This window comes from Hemicordylus capensis, chromosome 11, assembly GCF_027244095.1.
Source record: "Hemicordylus capensis ecotype Gifberg chromosome 11, rHemCap1.1.pri, whole genome shotgun sequence".
Classification (NCBI taxonomy): domain Eukaryota; kingdom Metazoa; phylum Chordata; class Lepidosauria; order Squamata; family Cordylidae; genus Hemicordylus; species Hemicordylus capensis.
In genome coordinates, this window is record NC_069667.1 from 11,853,332 (window position 1) to 11,876,707 (window position 23,376).

The window sequence follows — 23,376 nt, forward strand, 5'->3', positions numbered from 1 at the left end:
TATTCCAAGTTCCCTCCCTGGCATCTCCAGATAGGGCTGAGAGACTCTTGCCTTGGAGAAGCCGCTGCCAGTCAGTGTAGCCAATACTGAGCTAGATGGATCAAGGGTCTGACTCGGTATGTGGCAGCTGCCTATGTTCCTGTTTTCCTCTTGCCTTTACATTTGGAGGTGAATTCTTTATGTGCTGTTTATCTGTGTTCAGTTCACCCTGCCTCCCTCTCTCTAGTATATACATTCCCCTCCACACCCAGATAATAAAACAACATGGCCCCAATTCAGGGGAAACTCAGTTGTGTGCTTCAGCTACATTTCAATCAGCAAGACTTAAGTGAAATGCAACTCACTTAAGTCTCTCTGATTCCCGAGGCACTTGAGAATGTCACTTCCTGACTGTGAAGGAGTCCTTTGTGCTCCTGCCAACTTTGATGTTTTCCTGCGTGCTTCGGAGGGTTTGGTATTTTACTGGTGGCTTTTTACTACTGTCTTCAGCCTGAGACTTTGGTTTTTGTCTTCCTCAGGAACTGTTCAGGTTGAAGCAAGAGAAGCTAGCCATCAGTCCATCCCAAGGAATAACGAAGACCATCATCACTAAAAAGTAATGCCGCTGTTCTCAGAATTTGAGCTTGGCTTCTGTAGAAGCGGGCACCTGGGCATATTCGCATGTAGAGCGTTGGCTGTTTCCATATATGTAGGTTAAACGTGCAGACTGAGGGGCTGTTTACACAAGCAGCCAAGACTGGACTAAGGAGCCCAGCTTTTAAACGCGGTTGGGGGAGCAAGCACTCCCTAAACCATGTTTCCCTGACCGTGTGCAGTGTGTCAGCTGCTTTTAGCTGGCGCTATAACACTGGGGGGCGCCTGCCCATCTCTGTGGGGATCCACTCGGTGCTGCTTGGGGCAGCCGGTGACCGTTTGGGCAATGCAGTCAGTATGCCCAGCCGAGGACTCGGGAATCGTCTGCAGGGAAGGGAAGTTTAAGCAGCCTTCCTCGCTGCCTTCCTGCCCGCCCGGTCGTGAGAATGACCTCTAAGCAACTCAGTAGGAGTACTCAGGAGTTGCTCTCATGGGTGACTTAATTTCACTAGGACTACTCAGGAGTAAATTTAGTCTGGCGCTCTACCAGTATGTATTCATTGTACTGCTTACCCAAACTTATAGGTTTTCTTGCAGTTCTGTACCTGTTGCTGGAATGTCATTTGCATTTCACGTCTTAATTTTCTAAAAAAAAAAAAAAAAAATCCTCTCTTGCTCTTTCCACAAAGAACTCCATCACCCGCACCCCTTATATATATTCACAACAATCCCGTGAGGTAGCTTAGCTTGAGGAATACCTACTTCACAGGGTTGTTGTGAAGAGCAACTTAAGTCTGTAGTACACCGCTCTGGGCTCCTTGGAGGAAGAGCGGGATATGAAATAAAATAAAATAAAATAAAATAAAGGGTGTTCTTATGTGCAGGCGGAACTGGGCTAAGGAAACCCAGCCCAGCTTTGCTTGTGCGTGAGAACCGCTGCCCAGCGACAAGCCCACCTACAAAATGACGTTAAGGGAGCAAGCGTAACCTCATTTTGGTGATCGTCTGCCAGCCAGGGCTTGGGAGACTGTGGGAAGTATAAAAATGTGTTGAATGAATGAATGAATAAATAAGGCCCCATGCTAGTGTTCCGGGGAGCAGTGTTTCTCAGGGGGCGGTGAGATGCTCCCAACCCTCTGACCCTCCCACTGCCTGAGGAGGCAGCTGCATGTCTGGGTGCACAATCTCTGCGCCCAGACTCTTCAAGAGGATCGTCTGCGGGAGAGGTGAGCTTTTGACAGCTTCCTCCCCTCTCCCCTTTTGAGTCCTTTCTCCAGTTGTGGAAAGGGCTCAATCACTGTCCAAGGACTCTACGGTGAAATTCATGGCGGAATGGGGATTTGGAACATAGGAGGCTGCCTGAAACTGAGTCAGACCCTTGGTCTGTCTAGCTCAGTATTGTCGACACTGACTGGCGGCAGCAGCCCTCCAGGGTTTCCGGCAGGAGTCTTTCTTTGCCCTACCTGGAGATGCTACCAGGGATTGAACCCGGGACCTTCTGCATGCAAAGCAGATGTGCTACCACTGAGCTACGGGCCCCATCCCTGGGTCTCTGAAGTCCAGCGCGAATGACAGCACCACATTGCCTCTTGTTAATGGATAGTACCAAAATGTAGATTTGGCCAGAGATTGGTGTATCCATATTCATTCAGACGTAACTTTTGCCTTAAGGTGTAATGACATTTCTCCCTTCTCCCCCCACTTTATTCATTATAAAATTATTTAAAGATTTTAATAAAAATGATTTCGATCTTAATATTCTGCACAATATATGGGATTGTGCAGGAGGTAGCATGGCTGGTTGCGTTGTTGTGTACCCTGTTCCGATAATGGTTGCGCAACATCTCTCTCTAGCCCAAGAACTAGCTTGGAGCTGAGGTTCCTTGACTAGCTCCATGTCTTTACAATATGTCCTTGCTCTAGGCAGGACTGCACAACTTGAGCCCTTCTGCAGATGCCAGACTACAACTCCCATCATCCCTGACTGTTGGCCACTGTGGCTGGGGATTATGGGAGTTGTCATTCAAAAACCGAAGTTGGGCTGCCCAGATCTATCTATCTTCCTTCCTTCCTTCCTTCCTTCCTTTCCCTGGAGTTTTTGTTTGTTTGTTTGAAGTTTAGAATTATTGGGATTTAGGAGGGGCATCCCATGCATTGTTTCAGCAGCAATTTTGAGGAATGCCTCTCACCTGCCAGGTACAGGAACCAATACCCCATCCTCGGCCTCTTGTCTGATGACTACAAAGTGACATCGCCCATCAAAGAATCCCAGACCATTGTCATTGAAAAGACAGGAGAAATGTGGAAACAGGTACGTGTGTCTGTAGGGGAGGGTTGCGTCTCAGAAGCCCAGTTCAGATTCTTTGATTCTCAAAATGTAACCCCTTTTTTCCCCTTAGTATTATTTTTATTTTCATTGTCCTTTTTGTTAGAATAATACCTTTACAAAAAATTGGTAATGCTGTCGGGTCTTTTAAGCTCAAGATAGCTTTGGGCTTCCGCTCGTCTTAATCTGGCCCTGCTCACGGGTGATGATGGAAATGTGTCCTATTTGTTTTCCAACAGGAATCCTTTACTTCTGATTAAAGCACTTCGTTCAAGAATGAACACATCCACTGGACAAGTCACGGCTGATCGAGAAGAGTTTGCATACAAATGAATGTTGTTATATATTTTTTCCCCCTGTGGCTTCCCCAACCCCATTAATGCTTCAGATCTGAAAGTTAAAACCAGTGAAGATTAGGGGAAAGCATTACAGGCACACTATAGGTATGATGAATTTTGGGGGGCGGTCTGATTTCTATTGTTCTCTCTCAGTAAAAAGGGGTTTTTGAGTGTTCTGACTTCAGCATTCGCCATGTCGGGTCATCAGTTAACAAATATCTACCTGTGTCACGGGGCCCTGTTGTATGGTGAAGTGGGGATGTACATAATACACAACAGAGTTCATGCAGTGGTCAGACCTGTTCTTCCTAGGGAGGTCCAAGACATTTTGCTGCCTGAGGCATGGAAAGCTGCTTTATACTGAGTTAGTCCATTGGTCCTTTTAGCTCAATATTGTCTGCACTGACTGGCAGTGGCTGTCCAAGGCTTTAGACAGGAGTCTTTCCCAGCCCAACCTGGATTGAACCTGGGACCTGATTCTTTGTCACTGAGCTATGGCCCCATCCCTAAGGGGAATATCTTACAGGGCTCACACATGTGGTCTCCCATTCAAATGCAAACCAGGGCAGACCCTGCTTAGCAGAGGGGACAATTCACACTCGCCACTGCAAGACTAAGCTCTCTTCCCTGAAGGCAAAGACAATACGGCACGCGCGCACACCTGTGTGTGGGTGTGCCAATGAGGGCAGAAGGGGCGGTGCTTACTGTCCCCCTGTGGTGCTGCTCAGTGCCAATGCCCGAGGCGACCGTATCGCCCTGCCTCGTGGAAAGGCTGCCTTTGCATGTGAGCAGAGAACGATACAGAGTACACTGCTCATTCTCCTGTGGCTTCACACTGTAAGGCTAAATCAGTGGTGAAGGACAAGCGCTTTATCATGGCAACTTGTCTGCCCTCCCTGATTGTCTCGTGAAGGAATGCCAGGGTTGCCTAGGACAGTTTGAAGACCCCTGGAGTAAACCATATATTTTTCCATAGGCTCTTGGTGACAGCCCCCCGCCCTCTTTAAAAAACACACACACACACACACCCCAGACTTCTTGACTGGAGCTGACATTAGACTTTGGCCCAAGTAAGCTGGTTTTGTTGAATGATTGGTAACGTCCGTCTTGGTTACGCTGTTGTGTAAGTCTAAGTGGCAAACCTGGACTCTCAAGGCTTCTGTTGTTTATAGGAAACCTGTTTCTTTGAATGTGTAGTTTTGGGGGTATGGACATTCCAACCCCTTGGGTGTAAATTGATGAGAGAGGCAATACTCCATTGTATATGTGTCCACTGTGGTCGATATAAGTTCAATGGAATTTAATGGGTGCCATCTAGAGAAAATTAGATACGCTTACGGTTGTTTTCAGAAGTGACGTGAATGGTGTTTTAATTATCCAGGCAATTACTATGACTCTGCTGCTTTGTATGATCTTTGGTCATGCGTGGACTTTTCCTATCCTAGAGGTTGCCACTAAAGGTCCCTCCAGTTAGTGCTGGAGACGGGCGTAACAAGGCTGGAGTGGGCCCAGAGACAAAATTTTAAAATGGGCCCCTCGCTCACACACACACACACACACACACACACACACACACACACACACACACACACACACACACACTTCACAATATATAGTCATGTGACTTGCCTCTGGGGGGCCCTCGAGACGTGGGGGCCCCCAGGCAGCCGCCTCCCCTTGCCTAATAGTAGTTACGCCCCTGGCTGGAGAGGATCATCCAACTTCCCTAGCCTGGAAAACTCTCTGTCATAACCACAGGGGAAGGAGATGGGTTCAAAGGAAGCAGCGCTGTTTGCTGGTGACATATGATGTCAACTAATGTGCTAAGCTCCGTTGACCTTGGGATGTAGGTGCACCTAAGGCTCTCTGGATTGCACTCATTATAAATGAAACGCTTGTGGAATTGCATACAGTGAAGATACCTTTTCAGGAAGAGCCGAATGCTCTGATGTTGCCCAGTGTTTGCACTGATGTAAATATCATCATGCATTGCAGCTAGTATTTAAAGAGCTGTTGGATTTTTTTATTTTTTATTTTTTATTTTTATTTTGCAGCACCACGAGGTGCTCAGCACAGAATGTAGAGTTGACATGGTCTGTCTAGACCAGTGATTCTCAAACTTGGGTCCTCAGGTGTTATTGGACTTCAACTCCCATAATCCCCAACCAAAGGCCACTGAGGCTGGGGATTATGGGAGTTGAAGTCCAATACCACCTGAGGACCCAAGTTTGAGAATCCCTGGTCTAGACTGCTTATAAGCTATGAGAGGGAAAAGAAAGGAAGATGGAATTGATAAAGGAGTTGTGGGATGATGTAACAATAAATAAATAAAATGTGTATTGGAGGGTTGGAATAGGTAGGTGGCTTCAAGCTACTGTATATCTGCTCCCAAGCAAGACGCAGGATTTCTTAGGATTGAGCCCTTCATAAAATATTATTAAATTTCTTTTACCAAGGGTGAATGTTTAACAATGTGCTATATTCTTTCAATTTCGCATCAACTCCTGCTTTAAGTGAAGAGCTTTTTTCTTACTCATCTACTGCACTGTAACAGATTCCCTCATTGAGCAGGGCTGTGATAGAAGATCTCCAAGGTCCCTTCCAACACTAAGGTCCTATTATTTTAACTGGTGTGTGTGTGTGTGTGTGTGTGTGTGTGTGTGTGTGTGTGTGTGTGAGAAATAAGGATTTTTGCATAATTTAATTTTAAAAATTACAGCCAAAATTTGCCATAAACAAATTCTAGAAATTCAGGCCTAACTGCAAACATGTATGTGAATTTTTTACATTTAGACCAAGAAACAGAAAAATAGCTAGATCTTTCCACTGCATCAATATTTCAAAGTGATTGAAATTTACATGGAAATTAAATTTTCAGAATGGTGGGCAGCTTTTTTTCACATGGGAAAGCTTAAAGAGAAAAATAGCTCTGGGCTAATTCTGCTTTTCGTAAGTCAACAAAACTGTCAATTCATTAATTGGGAACTTCTATGTTTTTGGTTCTGTAACCACAGAATGTTCTTTGGTGGTTTCTGCCAGAGATAGGAAAAACGAAACAAAAAACCCACCCCCAAATGAAGATGTTTTGGTCATGTTTAAGAGTTTTGGAAGGGACTGCAAGGTCAAAACTTGTGACCCATCAGACTCTGCTCAGCCTTTCGCCCGTGCTTGACAATCCAGCATCCCTATTTTTGCTGTCCCTGGCAGGCAGTATTAGTAGGTTTATCCAACCACTGGAGAGCCACTACCACCACCATAGTGAACTGTATTTGGCTTGGACCATAACTTGTGCAGGTTTATTTATAGGTAAAAGGCAGGGTGGGCGACACAAAATGTTGAGTGGAAGGATCTTTGCACGGAAAGGATATTGGATCCCATTTCATTGCCCTTGAAGGTTTCTGATGGAAACATGTTGTGCATTTGGTAATCTGCTCTTCTGTCGCAATAAATGTTTCAACTGTGCACTAGCTTGAGACTTGCCCCTCTTCTTTTGATGTCATTGTGATGTTCTAGGTGAAATCTGGAAAGTCAAATTAAAGTGACCTCCACAAGAGGGCAGTTGGAAACCCAGTAGAATGGGAAATGGACATACATGTCCAGCTATTCTCGACTCAATTCCCAGTCGTGGACAGGATATGCTCTTTTTTTTAAGATTAAGAAGAGTTTGAAGCAAACTGTTGGTTATGCAGCTACAAACTATTGCTTTGCCAGGTTTTTATAAGGGTTTGCTTTGTGTGTAAAGGGTTTGTTTGTTTTTTCCTTTTCCTTTCCTCACAGCTGGATGGATGACTGCATTACGGAGTCCATTTGTAGCTGGGAAGTATAGACTGTATCTGTATTGATTAGCCCTGGACAGTTTGCTACGGGCAGTGTATCTTTGTTAAATAAAATAAAAATATCGAAGCATGATTTCTCAGCTGTCACTTGAGCTTCTCTAAGTGTATAAAATGTACTTTAAAAGCAGATCACTTCAAACATGTGGCAGAGTGATCAGCGTAGTTTCATTTATTTTCTACTTTTATATGCCTCTTTTGTGCAATTTTTTAAATTGACGTCTCTCTCGGCCTTTTTTATTAGCAAAGAACAGACGTTTTGACGTATATACATCATCTTCAGTGTTCTATAGCCCACTGTTTAAAATCCACAGTTGCATCCAAGACTTTCCCCCCAACAATCTAATTTAACACCTGGGTAATACATAACAAACAGGGGAGGAGAAGGTTGATGACGCACATAAGTTATTTATTTAATTTATATACCGTGAGGCTCCAGGTGGTTTACAAATGCACTCACACTGGCTCACAACTTAAAATCATGGCCTACAGTTTAACAGACACAATGCAAAAGGGAAAAGCAGACAATTCATGTAGAGGGCCCCTGTAGTTTGCGGAGGGGAGGTGCCAAGAAGAGGCCAGTGCCCTATCCAGGTTCTCCCCTTTCAGGTGAGCAAAGTGGATGGCTGAATGGAAAGTGGATGGTGTATTTTGTAGGCTGGGTTCAAAAAGTAGTGTTCACATTCCGTATAAATACCAGACACCCGCAAGGTTTGGTCAACAGTCTAGCGAAGATGTGACCTCTAGGGTAGCCCTTCTGCAAGACCCCCCCATTGTTAGAACTCACTGAACTGAAAGGGAAGTAGGCCACGTGCTGGATTAGCCTGGAAAGCAAGCCAATTGAAATGCTGAAGCAGGGGCCAAGCACATGCCCTGCGCCCCAACCCATTTACCTGGAGACCAGTCCCTTCTTTCGTGGGTGCTTGTGTCCAAGTCAAGGAAGCTATTCCCATGATCGGCAAAAATCAGGCTCCTGGATCGTGGGAAGCAAGCCCACCAAGTGCCGCTAAACCGAGTCAAAGGATCGTGTGTCGGTACCACAGCGACTCACAAGTAGCCCTCCGGTGGGGAAGCTACAACAAGCCTCCCGGCGCCGGAAGGCTCCCAGAATGGCCCACGCACTCACACAGGGCATTCTGGGACTTCCCGGGGCTGGCAGGCCCCCAAACCCCGGCACCCCAGCAGGCTCCGTGACAGAGCCGGTAACTGTCTGGGCGTCTGATCCGGCCATGCAGGGAGGGCTCGCTGCTCATCTGCGGGGAAAGCCCTTTTAGGGGTTCTCCCTGCAAAACCTCTTCAGGCTCTTTGCACTGCTCGTGTGGAGAGCCTGAATGTACTTTAAGACCAAGGCGTATGTTCAGTTAAGAGCAAACAAAAATTGCAATGCAGTTTCATGACACGATGCAGTCACCCAATTGTGTGTGGAATCCCCTGAATTGCCACCTCATGTTTTTTTTTAATCTACGGACTCGGCTGGTAATGCACACCTCCTAGAGTAGTTATGTGGGGACATAGCAACTGCTGAAAGTAAAACTTCATTCAGTTAGCAATAGCAATAGCACTTACATTTATATACCGCTCTATAGCCGAAGCTCTCTAAGCGGTTTACAATGATTTAGCATATTGCCCCCCAACATTCTGGGTACTCACTTTACCAACCTCGGAAGGATGGAAGGCTGAGTCAACCTTGAGCCCCTGGTCAGGATCGAACTTGTAACCTGGTTACAGGGTGGCAGTTTTACCACTGCGCCACCAGGGTTAGGCTTTGTATTCATTGACATTAATTTTAAAACAAAACAAAACTGCAAGAGCATTCGTACTGTTCTCTTGCTCTGCTTGTACACAGCCCTCCCCCAAATTGAGTGAATTATGGAGGCGGGGGCTAAATGCATCTTTGTATACTCATGCACACTCAGGTGGGTGGTGGGCGAAGGCTTTGCCAACTTATCTCCTGTACCTTACGCTGCCAGGCAATCCACGCTGCTCCACCCCCAGCGCAGTACCTCCAGTGACTGTTGCTGGTGTCTATCTTGTGTTTTGTTTTAGAATGTGAGCCCTTTGGGGACAGGGAGCCATCTTATTTATTTATTATTTTTCTGTGTAAGCCGCCCTGAGCCATTTTTGGAAGGGCGGTATAGAAATCAAACAAGATGACATGTCCCAGCCTCCAGCTATCCCACAATGCACCACAGTGAGTGCGGTGCTTTGAGGGATACCCCCGTGAGAAGGGCACTCTAGGCTGTGTGTGCAAGCAGCCTGAGCACACAACACACGATCTTGATGCTAAGATTACCGGTGCACTCATGCCCTTATGAAGGGCTTGAGTGAAAATACCAAGACTGTCCTCGTGAGCAGCCCCTCCTGGGCCAGGTGGCTTGTGTACAGCGCCAGGACCTGCACGGATCCCAGCACCGCCTGCCCACCAAACCTTTTCACCACTTTTAAACCCGGCCTTTAGCTGAAGAGCTAAAGGCCAGGCTTAAAAGTGGGGTTAGGTGGGCAGGCAGTGCTGGGATCCGTGCAGGTCCTGGCGCTGTACACAAGCCGCCTGGCCCAGGAGGGGCTGCTCACGAGGACAGTCTTTTGGTATTTTCCCTCTGAAAGCAGTTCCTTCGAATATATTAGGAGGGATTTAAGGCCAAGTCCATGCATTCGATAGGTACAGAATTAGTGGAACATCATAGCACTATAAATAAATATCAATATTATTTATATACATAAGTGAATCTGACAATTCCAAATCAATGAAATAGGTGCTTCACATGAGCAGTGTGGAGTGCAGATAGGAGGGCCGCGAGGACCCTCCCCAAAGATGATCCCTAACCTTTCCCTGGGCGGACGGATCACCCGCCCAGATGAGTGGCGGCCGCCCTACAGGCCGCCCACAGCTCTGGGGGTCGGGCGCAGGGAAGTGCCCACAGTGCCCTGCCCCCTGGAAATGCACTGTGTGAGTGCTCGGTGCATTACTGCGAGCCCCCCCCCCAATGTGCCAGCTGCAGCTGACACATGATCAGTTAGTCCGGTTTTGGGGGCGCTTGCACCCAAAACTCGGGTTAAGCAGCGGGCTACTTGAGGGCTCGCCACCAGGAGCTGGTTCTCACGTGCAGCAAAAACCGCACTGGGCTTCCCTAGCCCAGTTTTTGCTGCACGTGAGAATACCTTCGGTATCTGCTTAGAATGTTATGTTTTAAGTGGGCCGACTTGTGCTTTTTGTTAAAAGCAACTGTCATATTTCAAATTCTTAATCTACTATTATAGACGCAGGAAATGATTAATCCCATGGAATACAGAAAGAGGAAAGCGTCAAGATGCAACCGTTGCCATATTTAAATTTCAGTTGCCCACCACCATCTGTGAAATGGAAGCAAGTCATTCTACTAGCCCTCCTTTTCTCTAAATCAGGGCTGCACAACTTCAGCTCTCCAGCTGTTGTTGGACGACAACTACCATCATTCCCAGCCAGTGACCCAAGCAGGGGTGATGGGAGGCGTAGCCCAACAGCTGGAGGGCCAAGATTATGCAGGCCTGCTCTAAATGAAAGTTACAATGTTGCACATTCTAAAAGGAAACCCAAAGGAACAGTGACTTCTCATGCTTACAATGGGTAGCACCCAGACGAGGCATAAACATTGTGCTAGTTATGCTAGGGTTGCCAAGGGTAGAGAGTCACCTCTGTTCCCAGACTAGTTCTTGTGCTAGCGCAGCATGCTGTGAGTGTTCTGTCTTGGCACAAGACCATATATGTGCAGGTGAGTAACTTCTTGCATTCCATAGGAAGCTGCCTTATACTGAGTCAATTGGTCTATCTAGTTCAATATTGTCTTCTGACTGGTAGAAGCTCTCCAAAGTTCTAGGCAGGAGTCTTTCCCAGCCCTACCTGCAGGTGCTTCCAGGGAGTGAACCTGGGACCCTCTACATGCAAGCATGACGATGCTCTTCACTGAGCTATGGCCCCATCCGCTAGGGAGAATATCTTACAGTACTCACATGTAGTCTCCCATTCAAGTGCGAACCAAAGTAGACCTGGCTTAGCAAAGGAGGCAATTCATGCTTGTGACCACAAGACCAGCTCATCTTCTTGCACAGCACCATATATATATATGCAAATAAGAAACTCCTTCTGAGGGGCAGTGGCCACAAAAAAGCATCCTGCGAATGCTACCCTATGAATGCAACTCGCTGTACATTTACAAAAACAATGATCAGGATACAACAGAACTGGAATATTAGATACAGGAACAATGAGCAATACACATTTCTGGATTGGCATGAGTAAGGAACGCAAACTTTCCCAAGAAGCGTGGAGTGCAAGAGATGCATTTTATTGTATGCTCATTACAATGAGTAACACATTTAGAAATAATAATCCCACGTAACAGTGACAAATCTTATTTTACAGCGTGTACATCATTTTTTTTACAGCCACATAAAACACAAGTAGTTTTCTAAGGTTTCCCAAAGTTAACTTTCTGAAGTTTAGAAATATAAAAAAAATTTATTCTCAAGGAACTGATTCTCATCTGGTGCAAAAACAAAGTATGAACATTATCCGAAACACAAAGCCACAATATAGTAGCATGAAGTAAAGTTACAATTTATCATGTGAACAGCTGTGTGCAAACATGAAGCAACTTAAAAAAAAAAGTTATAAAAAAAGTACACATTATATGCATAACATTTATGAACAGTTTCTTTTTTTAAATTAAATAGCCCTAGACCAGCTTGTTATATTAAGCGCCATTTTGATTTGCAGCATGCTAACACAAAGCTTTGTTTAAAGGGATGCATATTTCAAATGTATACACTGTAAACTGAAGATCCACCTCCAAACTCGAGTGGCAGCATATTGTTCTGGTTAAATACTGCATATATAACTTTCTTACAGATTGAGAATGCACGTTTATAGAATGGTATAGATTTTGCATGGATTGATTAAAAGGTGCAATTTTCACGTCTATACTGAAAATTTTGTATGATCAGGTAAAGACCACAATAGTCCTTCTCCTCAGGAATACTGTCCCTAAAGATTCTCTAGGCATTTTCAACTATTGTACTCTTTCAATCCTGATATTCTTTTTTTGAGGGAAGATAGTCAAGAAGCAAGAAAAAGAACTGTGCTAAGTCTAAGCACCAATAGCTGCATCCATCCTTTTTCTTTTTTCTTTTGAACGAATCATTAGAATGGTCAAAAGGTACTTTTTGTCATATGTGCCATACTGAACATTCAACTGCAGTTTCAGATAAAAAGGGAAATTATATACATATACGTCTTTAACCCTAGCACCGAACAACACCTTTTGAGTTCAAAAACATAATGCTGTATTAACACCGTATCCTGCGATAAAAATAGGTTAGCAGCTCTGAAAAAACATTTTAAAATTGCTCATTGAACCTAAATTAAATGAAGGAAACAATGTTTCCTGATGCAATGTGTGTTTGATAAAAAAAACGAACAGGACAGACCTCAAAATTTGACCAATTCCTGAATACAATTTTCTAGCACAATTTTAAAAATGTAATGACCAAGTAAGTGACCTTCCATCTAGCTTTGCTGTTCAAAAACTGCATACGGTAGACTTGCCTTAGCAAACAGTTTCATAGAACTCCTGTCCCCAGTTTTCATTAAGGAGACAAATGGCGTTATTGATAAAGGGCTAAGATAACGGTCTTAGTATTTCCTTTAGCTTAACAATGTATCGTATTTTAAACAGAAGACATTCAAGGTCTCTTTCTGCAGCTTTTCAGACATTCATTCATCTCTCTGCATTGTATAGTGTTCTTTAGGTTCGGATGAGCAATAATTATAGGACTATGAGATCCCATCAACCCTAATACTTTTTTAAGACTTTTAATACAAAGAATGTAAAGTTATGATTTAATATCAAGCTTTGAAACCAGGAGAAACAGTTCATGAGAGTTTTCTTCCCCAATTAGCATATCACAGTTTCTACACCGCTTTCTTCCTCGGCACGTATGTTACATGAGAGCCTCTTTGTGGTGCCTCATTATATGCTGATTTTTCTCAGATGGTCTACGGAATCCCTTTTTGCAGTACTCACACCTGTGTGGATAGTCTTTTGTGTGTATTGATATGACATGCCGTTTGAAGCCTGATGCATCTGTAGTGCTGTACTCACAATACTGGCATTGATAGACTTTCCTTCCGCTGTGGGTCTTCATGTGCTTCTTCAGTTCCGTTTGTTGCCTAAATCCTCTCTTGCAGCGTTTGCATTTAAAAGGCAGGTCCTTGGTATGAACTGAGAGAATATGCCCGCTAAGTACAAAAGGATCTGAAGTCTTAAAGTCACAGTGCCGACACTGGTGTATTTTTTTACCTTTATGGGTCTCGCTGTGCTTTTTGAGCTCTGACGGACGGTGGAAGCCTTTCTCACACACCTCACATTTGTGAGGAAAGTCCTTGGTGTGAACAGATATTATATGCCGTTTCAGGTCACTCGAGTTGGTGCTCTTATGGTCACAATGCGGGCACTGGTGAGTTTTATGCCCTTGAAACAGCTCTGTGTGTTGCTGGAGTTCTTTCTCATTTGTGAATGCCTGCGGACAATGTTCACATTTGAAAGGCAGGTCAGTACCGTGCTTGGTTTTGATGTGTGTCTTCAGGTTTGACTGATCGGCACAACGGAAGACACAGTGCTGGCACTGGTAAGGCTTCTCCCCCGTGTGGGTCCTCATATGCTTTTTGAGCTCAGAAGGGTGGCGGAATCCTTTCCCACACTCAACGCAAACGTGGGGGAAATTCTTGCTGTGCACGGCAAGCAGGTGTCTATTGAGCAGGCCCTGCTCTGCAGTCTCATAGTCACAATATTTGCACTTGTGCAGCTTAGGCTCTTTGTCCCTTAAGATCAGCTTATTTGAACTGAGTGGGCTTGCCTCTCTGTATCTCCTGGTGTACTCGGTGAACTCGTGCGTTTTATCGACTTTGTTGATAAGCTTGTGGCTTTCTAGATGGTTATGAAAGCTCACTTTCTTGTTCGTCGTAAAATCACAGTCTGTGCACTGGTATTTCTTCTTGATCATATGATCAGGGTGGTTTTTCATATGTCTTTTCAAGAATCCCCTGGATTTAAATTTCTTTCCACATATGTGACAAGGGTAGACTGTTAAGGGCTGCCCATCAGGACCTATTATAACCGCTATTACAAACAGAAAAGAACATAAAGTAAGCTGTAACAAGGAAAATAACGTTTTTAACAGCAGAACTATACAAAATCATTTTTAAAAGAGCAAACCATTCAATTGCTTAAAAAGCAGAGAAAAGCTGGTTTATGGATTGTTGACAAGACTCTTATGGCCACGTCACTTTCTACCTTGCAATCTTCTTTGCATTTCCTCATAATTTTGCCAAAACGAGCTTAGACTGACCTTGGCTGTCTGCCCTAAACTCCTAGTTTAGAGGATTCTGGGAAAAGCTCTGGTGCTTTATATTTTGGAACAAGATGGAGAGTTATCATTGCCAGAATCTGAGCTTGATTTACAGCGGAAATCTTTTAAACAATGAACCTGTTAAGCTACAGCCAGGCTCAGAAGACATTTGTAAGTAAAGATGTGCCTTCCTCCAATTATTCACTTTCAACAATTTCAACTTATCACACTCCTTCACTAATCTGTGGATACATTTGTGAATAACTGTTGACAGCTTTGACACTGGTTACTTTTCACCTATATTTATCATCTTATCAAGAGAGGAGAGCTGGTCTTGTGGTAGCAAGCATGACATGTCCCCTTAACTAAGCAGGGTCTGCCCTAGTTGCATTTGAATGGGAGACTTGATGTGTGAGCACTGGAAGATATTCCCCTGAGGGGATGAAGCTGCTCTGGGAAGAGCATCAAGGTTCCACGTTCCCTCTTATCAAGGTTCCTGCCTGCAACCTTGGAGAAGCCGCTGCCAGTCTGTGTTGACATTATTGAGCTAGATAGACCAATGGTCTGATGCAGTATATGGCAGCTTCCTATGTTCCTACCTTTGTTTAGAAATCTCTGAAACCTTGGAATGCCAATGCCAGTCACTGTAGACAAGACTGAGCTAGAAACGCAGGAAGCTGCCTAATACTGAGCCCAACCTTTGGTCCATTTAGCTCAGCATTCTCTACACTGACTGGCAGTGGCTCTCCCAAGTTTTGAGGCAGAAGTCTTTTCTGGGACCTTCTGCATGCAAGATGAGTTATGGTCCCATCCTTTAAGGGGAATATCTTGTAACAGACATCACTCACTCCAAATGCAAGCCAGGGCAGATCCTGCTTAGCAAAGGGGGCTACTCATGCTCACTATTGCAAGACCAGTTCTCCTCCCAATGGAAATGGACCAACAGCCTGAGAAAGAAAACGTCCTATGTACCTTATGATTCTCCGTAAGTTGTATTTGGGATATGGCCATAGCTCAGTGGTAGAACATTTGTCCAAAGTTCACTACCTGGCATTTCCAGGGAAGGGCTGGGAAAGACTCCTTCCAGATACTCTGGAGGGCTACTGCCAGTCAGTTAATTTATTTTAAAGTCATTAAAAACCCAAGTATTAAAACTATAAATCTAATTAAAAGTCTGGGTGAACAAATATTCAGTGTCTTTTAAGAAGTTGCCAGAGTTGGGGAGGCTCTTATCTCAATAGGGAGCGCATTCCAAAGCCCAGGGGCAGCTACAGAGAAGGCCCATCCCCGAGTAGCCACCAGATGAGCTGGTGGCAACCACAGATGTACTTCTCCAGACGATTTCAACGGGTGATGGGGCTCATGGTGAAGAAGAAATTCTCTTAAATACGCAAGGCCTAAGCTGTTTGGGGCTTTATAGGTAGTTACCAGCACTTTGTATTTTGCCCGGAAACTTATCGGCAGCCACTGTAGCTCTTTCAACACAGGAGTAATATGGTCTCTCCTAGATGACCCAGAGACTAACCTGGCTGCCACATTCTGGACCAACTGCAGTTTCCAGACAACATACAAAGGCAGCCCCACATAAAGCACATTGCAGAAGTCCAGTCTGGAGGTGACCAGCAGATGTACCACCGTTTTGAGGTCGTAAACAGACGCAGCTGAAGTGTCAACCAAAGTTGATAGAAAGCACCTCTGACCACTGCCTCAACCTAGGACACCAGGAAGAGGTTCACATCCACAAGCACCCCCAGACTGTGTACCTGTTCCTTCCAGGGGAGTGTGACCCCCATCCAGAACTGGCAGATCAAAATCGTCTCCCAAGTTCCAACCCCGCACAATAAGTACCTCCGTCTTATCTGGATTCAGCCTCAGTTTGTTATCCCTCATCCAGCCCATCACCGCCTCCAGGCAGGCATTTAGGGAGGTTATGCCTTCTCCCGATGAGGTTGACATGGAGAAATAGATCTGGGTGTCATCAGCATACTGAGAACACCCTGCACCAAATCTCCTGATGATCTCTCCCAGCAGCATCAGGTAGATGTTAAACAACACTGGAGACAATTTGGAGCCCTGAGGGACACCATATGAAAGTTCAGATTTTGAAGAACAGCAGTCTCCAAGAGACACCATCTGGAATCTGCCCGTGAAGTAGGAGTGGAACCACTCCAAGGTGGTGCCTCCCACCCCCAATCCCCTCAGACGTTCCAGAAGGATACTATGGTCAATAGTATTGAAGGCTGCTGAGAGATCCAAAAGGATCAACAGAGTCACTCTCCCTCTGTCAATTCTCAGTATTGTAGACAATACTGAGCTAGATAAACCAAGGGTCTGACTCTGTATGAGGCAGATTTCTGTTTTCTTAGCATCCTTGCTGCACTGATTATATAAGAAAACAGCTCTTAATAAATTCTTAATACAAGACTTTTATCTCCCATGTTAGACAATTTGCCTGGCTGGTCTGATGAATTTTATTTAAATTATCTTTTAACTAATGAGGACACTGGTATTATTTCTGTTATGGCCAGGTTTTGTTATATTATTTGTAAAATACGTACTGGTTTATTGTAAATGTTTGCTGGTCAATGACCGAATAAACTTATATCTATCTATCTTCTTAATACATTATTTTAATAAAAAAATACCATAGGATTCAAGTCAAGTCAATCAATTTGTTATTTTAGAGATTTCATTTCTAACATTTAACCAATGTTTTCACACAACTGGGCAAACAAGCAAAAGAAAGTGCCTACCAGCTTCTTGAATTCCCAAAACATTAGATCATAATAATCCATATTAAACAACCGGTTCTGTTTTAAGCGGTGCTTTTGGGCTAACAGGAAAAGTTAAATTACATTTTGCAGTTGCTATTTTGTTTGTAAAGGCCCAACCACCTTCTTTTTCTGTGTAAATCACTTTGAGAACTTCTACTGATAAAGTAAGTAAAAAGTAGCCAAGAAAATATTTTCACCTGTTTGCCACTGCCTTGCTTCCCCTCTCCTCCTCTTCTTGGCTTTCTGTTTCAGCAGTCTGTTTGTGCTAATGCTATCACAGATTTGCAAGTACTGTGTTGCGTTACCATTTTTGTTTTCTAATCTTGCATCCAAGTTGGTTCCTGAGATGAAAAACAAGATTCGTGTTACAAATTTGCAAGTGATTCACTTGTAAGATCCTATTTAGAAAACAAAAACTGTTTAGAGAAAGGACCATCTGTTATAAGTAGCAAAGAGAGTCTCTGGTTTATAAGCCGTTAGAAGCATCAGATATAGCTGTGGTACTTCAGTTTAATAGAATGTTAGAAAGCAGTGTCAGCTAGTATCATTTGCATATATTTATCATATCTATTAAACCACCAATTCAATTTATTTCTTAGCATTTATTTATTTCTACATTAGAGCTGCTGTTCTATGCACGTTACTTGTATATAAGCCCAAAGAAGTCAGGGGGACTTGCTTGTCAGGCCACAAGACTATATATTGGCTCACATCTTGATTTGTGCTTGTGTAACAAAGTTGCACTAATGCAAGAAGATCACATGGTTGCATAAAATCATGGGGATTGTATTATTGAGCAACAGTTCACAGCAAAACACATAAGGTGTGCTACCAGTTGCACACCTTGTTGTGCAAGTTCAAACACATGTGGGCTAGCACAACTTAAGCTTTGAATGCATGCTCTGGATTCAGCACAACGTGCTTGCACAACAGTGTTCGGATGTTGACCAGTTATATTATCTAGTTCCAAGATCTGGACAGATGTGCACACATAAATAACTGACTCATCAGAGACCTCCCCACTCCACGGCTCCTTGTCTTGACCCTGACTCTGTTCCCAGCCTCAAGCCCTGCAGTTGAGGGTTTCCCTCTCCCACAAGCTCTCTCACATCTCCCTTACCAAGCATGAAGCTGCTGTTTTGATCAGCTGGTGTCAGGTTTACTGGTCTAATGATGACCTTTGAGGTGGTTGCTTTGGTTAGATCACAGCAGTGGCTAGGGACGTGCTTGAATCATTTCAACGCCTCTTTGGAGAGACACCAAAATGATTCAGCCTCCTGCAGCTGAAACGTTTCGGCGTGGGGTACCTTTAAAAGGAGGCAGGCAGGTGGTACCAGCTCCTCCACTGAGCCACCACTGCCCTGAGCTTCCCCATCGTTCTTTCAATCTAACTTGAAAGCAGCAGCTGTGCTGCTTCCCCCTTTAAACTGCCGCGTCAATGGGATGCTACTCCAGCAGCCCTCGGGCAGCGCTGGCATGCAAATGGCGTTGACGCATATGTGCCGATGCTGTGTGAGGGCTGTTGGGAGCAGCAGTTTAAAGGAGACAGCAGCTCAGGTGCTGCTTTCAAGTTAAGATTGTTGCCAGATTGGCTTTTTTAAAGCCAAATTTTGGGTTACGGCCCATTTGACCCACAAGTATACCCTGCACCCTGATGGGATGGGGTGGCAGCGGCTCAACAGAGGAGCAGGTACGATCTGCCTGCCTCCTTTAAAAGATACCCCTCCCTGCCCCCTGGGATATGCACAAATGTGCTATATGAAGTTACTATGGAGGCCATGTGTAGCTGAAAGCCTACAGTATTAGAAATAAGAATAATTCTTCATCTTCTCACCTGGGGTTTGACAGTCTTCGTATCTCCTGGGAAGTCTTCTATCATCTCCTAAAGGAAACAAGAGTTTATTATTGAATTAATTCACAAATGGTAACTACATGAACACAACTGTTATGAAATATTCTGACAACTGAAAACAACTGAGCAAATACATAGCTTTTATTTATTGCCAAGCCTCGCTTTTTTAAAGCACTCTCTACAGGGTTATCGATGCAAAGGAACATAATCTTATACAAACTGGTACTTTAACATATATACACTTTACATATTATATTCAGTTGTTAAAAAAAATTATAAATATTCTCTGCCTTCCAATCACTCCTTTTCCTTTTCCTTTTTTAATGCCACAAATGAAATATTTGTACTGTTTTCGCTATAGCAGACAAGCAAGCACCAGCTAACATTTAATGTTCATGTGGAACTATTTTATAAAAAGCTACTGGCCACATAAGCAGACATCACTGCCTCAACAGAAATATCCCATTTCCTGACATTCAAGTACCAGTCTCTCAGCGGCACATGCACCTGTTGGTGGCCTTCTATATAGCTGCTGCCTTGGGCCAAACATGCATGGACCCTGCTACCCAATTAGTGGTTACTTGGCCAATCCTCTGTGAAGAGAATTCTTAAGTTTGGTCACCTAACTTGGCCAAACTCCATATTTTTAAGATCTGGAAAATACCATTTTTCATCTGCTTGTTTAGAAATATGTGCACAGAGTTCTTTTTGTGAAGTTTTCTCTCCCTGCACACAGGCCCCAAATATGACACATTTTAAAACATATGTGATGCTAAAAAGGATGTTTTACATCCAGGCAGACTCCACTTTGTGAAGTGTACCTGAATGCTCAGATCTTCACAGTTCCTAATCCAATTTCCCCTCCCCTTGGACAAGCTTTGCCCTGCCAGTCAAAGTGGGCTGTGGAGGTTCTTTTATAAGCATATTGAGTTCCCTATAATTATTAGGACTCATAAATGAGACATAAAACAGGTGCTAATGTGATTTTCATCAGAGAACTAGTTAATATCTGAGCTGACCAAAGTTTAATAAAGATTTGGGGTACTCTGTAGCCCACTTTGAACCCAATCCTCTTTCTTCCTTTCATTACAATCCTTTCTATAGTGGTCAAATAGCATATTACCTCTCCACTGGTACCATTGTCTCAGCACGCCATCTAGTGGCAACACTTTTCTGTTACTTTTTATGAAATGCAATTTCTCTTACATTTTATGGTTATGTGTTTCAAATGCTCCTCTAGTTTCATCAGGCCAGACTGAAAACTTGTGTGATGCTGGGAGAGAGGGTACAACAGGAGGAGGATCAGAAGCCCATCAGGAGTGATCTGGGGTCACAGAAGTGTTTTGCTACCTTCTGCGCTCATGTTTGTGTGTGCTTCATAATGTGTTCACTGGGCAATGCCTGGGGCCTCCCTTATTTGTATTGTATCACACTACAAGATATGATTATGAACCGGGAAAAGCTGAGAGCATTCTGGAAAGTCTTTAAAATGCAGTCATATATTTTGGCACAACATATTTTATTAGTCTTTTGAATTAACAAAAATACTTAAAATCTCTAGGCACAAAGAGAGCAGTGAAATGGCTCTCAGATCCATAGAAACCCTGTGAATTGAGTGAGTGGAGGGGAAGGGGGAAGGGACTCTCATGAAGAGAGAATCTAGCATCCTACCATAAGCAGCAGCCCATGCAACAGGAACAAAAGTTTTATTCACACCAGAGTCTTCAAGCTGTGCATCAGGGAGTGACGTTGCTTCCTCTTCACCAACAATAACCTCCATGTAAACTTCATCTGCTATTTCAGCACAACCTAGATTTAGATGTATAAGAGACCTAATTAATGATACTCCCTATCTGACTGAAATATATCAGGACAAAGGTTAAGTTTTGAACCAGGAACACCCCTCCAAATAACGTAAGAGTCAAAGCTATACACAGATGTTATGCTTTTAAAAAGGTACTAATTTAAAAAGCAAACAGCTATGAACAAGGAAAAGCTATTAAGTATGTTTGAGTTTGCTGACATTTATACATGTAATCTATGAATTAATATATGCATTCTTCACTGATTAAAGGCTTATTTATATCCAGGATAACTCTTTTTCTCTGTGTTACAGGTGGATATCAGAAACGTTGTCACTGCTAGCATTAAACCTGACAACGCAGACTATCCAACACATCCTTCTGATGTCCACTAAAGCAGAAGTAAAACAGTCAATGTTCACAATCATTTGATGGCCAAAATTCATTAATCTATCTCCAACATGAGGAAACATCTATCTTTTTTCAGATATTCACAAAGTGCTTCTGCGATTGTCAGAATTCTCATGTAAATATCTACATCCACAACAATTTTGGCATTCACTGAAACAAATACACCAAGTCACCACACACATGCTATATAGAAGCCTAGAGCAATTGTTCCACCTGGAACAAAGGGGCAACTGGCTATTTGCACATCAGATTAAAAAAGGTGATGACACCTAATCCATAAAGCACAGGTGAGCAGCTTTGCAGTGATCTCTCCACACAGGTTTGGCAGCTGCCTGAATTTCAGTTTGTTTGTGGATTGGTGCACATTGCATGCAAAACAGAGCCTCTTGGTTGTGTCTTAAGAGCTAGGGAGACTGAGTGTATGCTAGGACTCCTATCCTCTTTTGAAACTTCAAAGGACCCTTTGAGAACATAGGGATAAAATCCATTCAAGGTTATAGGTTGCAAAGAATTAGAAAAACTGAGCAATTATTTTCCCAACGAAAATAAAACATGGGTTGCTCTTACTAATATCTTCGTCCTCCTGAGAGGAATCCTTAACAGCCATATAAACCATCTTCTCTCGCTGCACTCTGCCAACGCCTCCTTGCTCTATGACTCCAGCTACAGAATGCCCATTATGGAAGTCACTCTCTGTTACAATTTCTGTTCCACCTTGAAGAGAAGGAAGGATTTTCAACGGATAGCATTTTAACAGAAAACTATCCTTGTATCGGTAAAATATATTTATTTCTCTTCTGTGTACTGGATGAAAAATGGTCAAATATAACTAGGGGAACTAGCACAGTAAGGCACTATTTTATCCTATATGTAGCATGACAGACTCAACAGGCTGGGCATATGGCTGCAGGAACAACTACAGGTTACTCACCTGTAAAGTTGGTACTTCTAGTGGTCATCTGTACTTCTACACACATGGGCGATGCACCTGCGCAGAGACCACGTTGGAATCTAACAAGCTCTGTTTCTCCTGCTTTGGGCGGGAACCCCGCCCCCAGCTGCTATATACGGCTGCGCCACTCCTCATCTCCTCAGTCACAGAGTCAAGCTTCAGCGACCCAAGCAGGGAGGATGGGAGGGCATGCAGAAGTACAAATGACCTCTAGAAGAACCAACGTTACAGGTGAGTAATCTGTAGTTCTTCAACATGGTCTCTGTCTTCTACACATATGAGTGCATAACAAGCAAGCACCCAAGGAGGAGGGGAAAAACAAAGGCAACAGGTAAACAACCAAGAAGAATTTATTTCAGGACAAGCAGCTCAACTGAAAATCTATTGCAGGACACTCCTGCCAAATACAGCATCATTCACGAGCTCGAACATTGATAGCATAATGCTGAATAAACGAATGGCGTGAAGCCCAAGTAGCTGCTTGACAGACAGCGTCCAACGGGACACCACCCCCGATCACAGACCTAACAGAGTGAGCCTTCACAGGGGGCAGGCAACTGCTTACGGGCCAGTTGATAACACAATTCAATAGTGGAGAATATCCACCGGGACATGGATTGGGCAGAGACCTGAAGCCCTTTCTGCAGCCCATTGTACAAAACAAAGAAAGAGGGGGACTTCCTCCACTCAGCAGATCTCTGCATGTAAAAGCCAGAGCCCTACTTACATCCAAATGGTGCAACCGCCTCTCCGCATCCGATGAAGGATTTGGAAAGAACACGGGCAAAGTGAGTGGGGACGGGCGGTGAAACATGGACACCATCTTAGGCAGGAACTTGACATCCATCCTGAGTACTACCTTGTCCTTATGAAACTGCAGGTATGGTTGGTCAGCCCGCAGGGCCCGCAAGTCACTAACCCTTCTGGCAGAGGTAATGGCCACAAAAAAGCGACCTTCCAAGTCAGGAGACAAGGATCAACAGAAGCCCAAGGCTCAAAGGGTGGCCTTAGCAGACTAGCCAGAACCACGGACAGATCCAAGGCTGGTGACATGACCGGATTGTCTGGAAACAAGTGTTGCAAACCTTTCAGGAAAGGCCACAGGCCGAGAAGACCGCCGCCAGTCTCCGAA

At 44.1% G+C, this 23,376-nt stretch overlaps 2 protein-coding genes across 7 annotated transcripts in view; one reads left to right on the forward strand and one right to left on the reverse strand.

Moving 5' to 3' along the window:
- POF1B (POF1B actin binding protein) overlaps window positions 1-7,146 on the forward strand; it is a 46,379-nt gene extending 39,233 nt beyond the window's left edge. Inside the window, exons 13-15 of the mRNA XM_053274294.1 lie at window positions 519-595; window positions 2,770-2,884; window positions 3,139-7,146. Coding sequence (XP_053130269.1) covers window positions 519-595; window positions 2,770-2,884; window positions 3,139-3,159 — 213 coding nt within the window. The 3' untranslated portion in view covers window positions 3,160-7,146. The remainder of the gene's footprint in view (window positions 1-518; window positions 596-2,769; window positions 2,885-3,138) is intronic.
- A 4,225-nt stretch (window positions 7,147-11,371) lies between these two features.
- ZNF711 (zinc finger protein 711) overlaps window positions 11,372-23,376 on the reverse strand; it is a 29,998-nt gene continuing 17,993 nt past the window's right edge. For 3 of the 6 annotated variants that reach the window (XM_053274117.1, XM_053274118.1, XM_053274122.1), the window contains 5 exons: window positions 21,860-22,006; window positions 20,751-20,888; window positions 19,062-19,109; window positions 17,425-17,568; window positions 11,372-14,224 (listed from right to left, as the gene is read on the reverse strand). In XM_053274117.1, the coding sequence (XP_053130092.1) occupies window positions 13,047-14,224; window positions 17,425-17,568; window positions 19,062-19,109; window positions 20,751-20,888; window positions 21,860-22,006 (1,655 nt within the window). In that variant the 3' untranslated portion in view covers window positions 11,372-13,046. The remainder of the gene's footprint in view (window positions 14,225-17,424; window positions 17,569-19,061; window positions 19,110-20,750; window positions 20,889-21,859; window positions 22,007-23,376) is intronic. The other 3 variants (XM_053274119.1, XM_053274121.1, XM_053274120.1) reach the window with 3 other exon arrangements.